A 5,919-nucleotide genomic window follows, 5' to 3' on the forward strand; every position below is an offset into this window, starting at 1 on the left:
GTCTCAGGTGTCCAGCAGGTCTCAGGTGTCTCAGGTGTCCAGCAGGTCTCAGGTGTCCAGCAGGTTAGCCCTCCTTGCTGCTCGGCTCAGAGCCGGTCCGAAACCCTCTGGACTCTCCAGGCTCCATGTTTTGCGGCGCGGCGGCTGAATCTTATCTCCCCAACAGGAATCCTCAGCTCTCAATGACGCCACTTATCTGTCCTTCGTCCACGCGTCCCTCAGACGCGGCGGGATAATGTTATCAGGACGGCAGAGCGACTGTAAACAGCTGCGGTCCGTCGCCATGGCAACAGGCTGCAGCAGCAGGAACCACCAGCTGCTGTCGGGACAGGAGGACGGCATGTGTCCACTCTGTCCGTCCAGCTCCGATGAGGACTAGTCTCTTTCGTGCAGAACTTCATCCTTGGCGCCGCGGTGGCGGTTCAGCACAACCCACACATGGAGGCCTTAGGCCTCGTCGCAGGTTCGATTCCCGGCCTGGTGACCTTTGCCCCGTCTCTCATCTTTCCTGTCAAACAAAGGCGACTAGAGCCAATAAACTAATTCATCCTGGACTGCCGGTGTGATCGAGTCCTTCAGGCCAGTTTCTAAATATACAGTTTCATTATTACTGTTACATAATAATAACTTAACCTTGATTAAGAATAAAGTCTCCATACAGACCCAGACCAGAACCAGAACCATCAGTTAAAAACTGCTTATCGGTTCAGAAGTTCATCTCTCAGCCTTTAAACGCTGCGTTTCTGTCACGTAGAGCAGGTCTGAGCAGTCAGTATCTTCCCTCAGGACAAAACTCCAATCAGATCAGAAGAAATTTTAACTTTTCTGTGATTTAAAGGTTTCAGAAGAATCTGGAGAACGAATGAGGATCATAACAGGAACCAGAAAACGTTTCCTTCCAGAGTTTAAACTGAAACTAAATCAAATGATGAAACAATTAACACTGAAAATAAAAGTAAAAAAGTGACTAAATGAAATTAAACAACTTACAATAAAATGGAAAAGACAAAAAAACAGCAAAGGATCTGAAATAAAATGAAACTGGATGGATAAAAAAACACTTTGTTAAAATCTAATGGTTGGAGAATCTAAAGATTAAAACTATAAATATCTTTGTTGTGCAGCTCGTATGTCTATTCAGTAACGTTTATCATTTTTTAAATATTTTTTGTAAACATAAACAAATGGATACTGAAGTGTACTACGGCCATTGCAGATAAAATAAAACCCAAAAAACTCAGAAAAGTCAAAAATCTGCTAAAATAAAAATTCTGAAATTTTCACATTAATCTCAGAAACTTTATAGAAAAAACTTGGAAATTTCTTAGTTTTAAAGTTGAAACTTTGCTAGAAAATCCAACAAATCTTCAGATTAAAACCAGAAAAGTCTAAATATTAAAAGTGAAAAACAGTCAGAAAGTTGAACATTTTTCCGAATCGTCCATGTTTGTCCTGTTGGTGGACCTTTAATCGTTCTGCTTTTCCAACTAGCGGCTGCAAATCACAAACCCTAAAATGAAAAGTGACAGTCGAGTCCGGCAGCACGTCGCATAAGGCTGACATGAACATGAAGGAGTCTCTATGAACGTCCATGACTAAATAATTTAAAGTCCTTTAAAAGTGCCAACTCTGCATTATTTTTTAAATAATGACACTTTAATGCGAATTGGCACTTTTAAAGGACATTTAATTATTACTTTTTAATAATTTACCTTCAGCCCTGGACGTTCAGAGAGACTCCTTCATTTTCATGTCATGTCAGTCTCATGCACACCGTCCAAGTGCCGCCTCCAGTAAAAGGTTTCTGGTATAAACCTGACACACAGAGGAGAGAAAAGCAGAAACGTCGCCGGCTTCACACCCACCTGTGCACTTCCTGCTGCTGTCGTCCTTCTTGGAGGAGCTCATCAGCTTGCAGTTGAAGTTCTCCTCCCAGTACTCGGCGAACCAGACGTTCCTCCGGTTGTTCTCCAGGGTCCGCGACATGAAGTAGGCGTCGAAGCCTGGAAGACAGCAGCAGCGGCGGCTTTTATTCACAGCGTCCTCCGGAGCGCTGCAAGTGTTTATCTGCTCGTCTTCAAGAGGCTCGGCTCAAGTGGAGTCAGAGGGGGGAGCTTCCTCCTCCTGCTGCAGGTTGGAGTGAGCAGCTGCTGCCTGAACGCAGCGCCGGGAGGAGCAGCACGGAGGACAGGACGTCTGCTAAGCGTCCTGATTATTAACAGATCAGCAGCAAAACTAAAGATCATTCAGAGTCGACAGAGCGAAGCTGCTGCAGACACGAGGCGCTTCCTAATTCCTCTTTAGTCAGTTTTTATTTCTACGATCAGAACCCAGAGCAGTCTGAGGTCCCAGAGGGGACAGGAAGTCCTGGAGGACAAACGTCTCTGAGCTCAAACTCCGGATAAACATGAGCGGCACATCATCCAGCTAGCTAAACTAAACATTTAGTTCAATATTTAGTTAGGCAGATATTTAAATTACAGCTACAGGAAGCTATTTAGCTAGCTAATATTTAGCTAATGTTGGCTAAATATCAGCTAGCATTAGCTAGCTGATATCTAGTTACTTAGCTAAACACTGAGCTGGTTATGTAGCTAGCTAAATATTGAAAATGGAGCTAGATATTTAGTATCCAATCTGATATTTACTGTAGCTCCTATTTAAATATTTAGTTCATTTATGCAAATTCATTTGTCGGTAAGTGGAAGTGGACTATCAAAATAAGAGCTGGGTTTTAGAGCTTCAGTATAAACTCCGTTAAAAACGGCTCACTGTTTACAGCTGAAATGAAAAGAGGAAGAGAATCGAAGAAGAAGAAGAAGAGCTACAGGTTCAGGAAAAAATAGCTTTTATTTTGGTAGTCCACTTCCGGGATCAGCAACTGAATTTGAGGCTAAATATTTAGCTTCAGACTCAGTATTTATCCTGCTAATTGGGTATTTAATTTGGAAATGTGACATTAAATGAATAACTTGGTGAAATATGACTGAAAGATAAACCCCATGAATAAACCACACTTCTCTCTCTTAAGACAGTTTGTGTAACTTTGCGCACGGCGCCACATAGAGGTCTGGATCTGGATCCCTGAGCTTTTCCTGCAACGTGATGGTTTGACCTCCCAGCTCCGGTTCCTCTTCATCACCTGGAAACCAACATTTCAGATAAAATGCGTTTCCTCCAGACAGTTGTCCCGTTTTCCTTCAGCTGGCTGGGATGAACAGAGATTCCTTTAAACCCAGTAGAACCTGGAGCTTCGGGGAAGTTCATGTTCGGAGGGTCGGCGCTGTGGTTTCCTGACTCCCTTCATGTGTTTGTTGACAGTCAGAGTTATGGGAGGCTGTAATCTGACGGAGCTCTTCATCTTCTCCGTCAGCATCCCCGTCACCGACTGCCTCAGACGTCCTTGACGCTCCCAAACGATCCCAGCGATGCATAAATATGAATAATTTCTGACAGGATAAAATGGGGATCTTAACCTCGCGTTTCTCTGCGTGGAGCTGAAAGTCACTGCGGAGGTGAAGAGGAAGAGGAGCCAGTCAGGAGGTGATGAAGAGATGACCGGAGGAAAACTGAAAGGCTCCACTGCTCTGCATGGATCCACCGATGATCCAGATCCATCTGATCCGGTCTGGATCTGGTGATGGACGACCAGCAAGCATGAAACATGGAATTAATACGATTTCTGCTCCGTTTTCTCCATAACTGAAGGAAAACCGTCCAAGAATCAAAAGTTATGGGGGTTAAATTTCCAGCAGCATTTTGTTCTGCTGCTGAGAATCACGAGTCCCAGCACAGCTCGGCTGCAATTCCTGCCTGGAAGCGCCGTTACGATGCTGCAGCAGCGCTCTGATGCTGCAGCAGCGCTCTGATGCTGCAGCAGCGCTCTGATGCTGCATCAGGGCTCTGATGCTGCAGCAGTGTGGTTACGATGCTGCAGCAGTGCTCTGATGCTGCAGCAGGGCTCTGACGCTGCATCAGGGCTCTGATGCTGCATCAGGGCTCTGATGCTGCAGCAGCATGGTTACGATGCTGCAGCAGGGCTCTGACGCTGCATCAGGGCTCTGATGCTGCATCAGGGCTCTGATGCTGCAGCAGCAGAGCGAACATTAGGAGAACGTAACTGGGTCTGGATGAAACCTGTGGATCCGCTGCAGCGTTCGGTCCAAACTGCTACGAGCCTCCGGCGGCTTCATGGAGCAGAAAACGTTGGAACCGAGTTTGTCTTCATGCACAGAAGCTCATGTCCTCCTGTCACCACCAGAACCAGACCCAGACCCAGAACCAGAACCAGACCCAGACCCAGACCCAGTACCAGAACCAGACCCAGAACCAGACCCAGAACCAGAACCAGAGGCAGAACCAGAACCAGAACCAGAACCAGAACCAGAACCAGATCCAGATCCAGATCCAGACCCAGACCCAGACCCAGAGGCAGAACCAGACCCAGAACCGGTCCCGTCTCTGCAGAATCAGCTGCAAACCTCCAGGAAGTGATGGACAGCTGACTTCCTGCCCTGCAGATGTTTGTCTCCATGTTTTCTGGGTGAGCGGCTGCAGTGACAGAAACGGAGGCGGCGGCGCGCTCTGCTGCCAGAGGGGAGGTCAGAGGTCACGCAGCAGGACGGGTCGCTGCGGCGGGAAGCTTCCAGACTCTGGGTGGTTCGGATCAAACAGCCGGCTGAGAAAACGGAGGATGAAGGTTTATAAAGATTCGGCTTCTCAGGATCTAAAAACAAGATTTTACTGCAAAAACACCAAATATTACAAAGTATTTAATCTGGTTTGGTTAAAATATCTCAGTTCACCTGAATATTTTAACCGGTTCCTCCGAGTCCAAACTGACTTACAGGAAGCATTTTATCAGATGATTCAACTTTTTTGTAAACTCCAACCACAAAAACATATTTTGGCTAAAATGTCTCGTTTAGAAACGTAAACGTTTGCTGTGAACGGATCCGGAGGACGGTTCGGTTCCTGCTCCGGGTCCGGACGGTTCGGTTCCTGCTCCGGATCCGGACGGTTCGGTTCCTGCTCCGGATCCGGACGGTTCGGTTCCTGCTCCGGACGGTTCGGTTCCTGCTCCGGATCCGGACGGTTCGGTTCCTGCTCCGGATCCGGACGGTTCGGTCCCTGCTCCGGATCCGGACGGTTCGGTTCCTGCTCCGGATCCGGACGGTTCGGTTCCTGCTCCGGACGGTTCGGTTCCTGCTCCGGGTCCGGACCGTTCGGTTCCTGCTCCGGATCCGGACGGTTCGGTTCCTGCTCCGGATCCGGACGGTCCGGTTCCTGCTGCAGATCCGGACGGTTCGGTTTCTGCTCCGGGTCCAGAAGTCGTTCGCCAGCAGCAGGAACGTCTTCTGAGGCGCCGCGGTGATGAAGAGGAGAATCTGCTTCATCATCAGCGCTGCTGCTGCATCAGCTCCATGAATCCGTTTCCGTAAAGGAAGTCCAGCTGAGGGTTACTTCCTGCCGGTCTGCAGCCACTTCCTGTCGGGTCGTTACGCAGCGAGGAGGAGACTCTGCACATCCGTCCGTCTTCCTGTAACGAGGCGTCAACCAGAGTCCAGTTCCAGCTCCGACCTGCCGTTCGGACAAACCGCAGCAGAAACGGCGGCAGCAGCTTCAGAGCATCCAGGTTTTCTCCTAGTCTTTCCTCCTAGTCTTTCCTCCGAGTCCAGAGGTTCCCTCCGAGTCCAGAGGTTCCTCCGAGTCCGGAGGTTCCTCCGAGTCCGGAGGTTCCTCCGAGTCCAGAGGTTCCTCCGAGTCCAGAGGTTCCTCCGAGTCCGGAGGTTCCTCCGAGTCCAGAGGTTCCTCCGAGTCCAGAGGTTCCTCCGAGTCCGGAGGTTCCTCCGAGTCTGGAGGTTTCCTCCGAGTCCGGAGGTTCCTCCGAGTCCAGAGGTTCCTCCGAGTCCAGAGGTT

At 48.7% G+C, this 5,919-nt stretch overlaps 1 protein-coding gene across 3 annotated transcripts in view; it reads right to left on the reverse strand.

The window, feature by feature from the left end:
• The window catches only part of grm7 (glutamate metabotropic receptor 7), a 100,218-nt gene that overhangs the window by 25,411 nt on the left and 68,888 nt on the right, over window positions 1–5,919 (reverse strand). For all 3 annotated transcript variants that reach the window (XM_008408244.2, XM_017304852.1, XM_017304850.1), the window contains one exon: window positions 1,866–2,003. In XM_008408244.2, the coding sequence (XP_008406466.1) occupies window positions 1,866–2,003 (138 nt within the window). The remainder of the gene's footprint in view (window positions 1–1,865; window positions 2,004–5,919) is intronic.

This window comes from Poecilia reticulata, linkage group LG5 (assembly GCF_000633615.1).
Source record: "Poecilia reticulata strain Guanapo linkage group LG5, Guppy_female_1.0+MT, whole genome shotgun sequence".
In the NCBI taxonomy this organism is placed as follows: domain Eukaryota; kingdom Metazoa; phylum Chordata; class Actinopteri; order Cyprinodontiformes; family Poeciliidae; genus Poecilia; species Poecilia reticulata.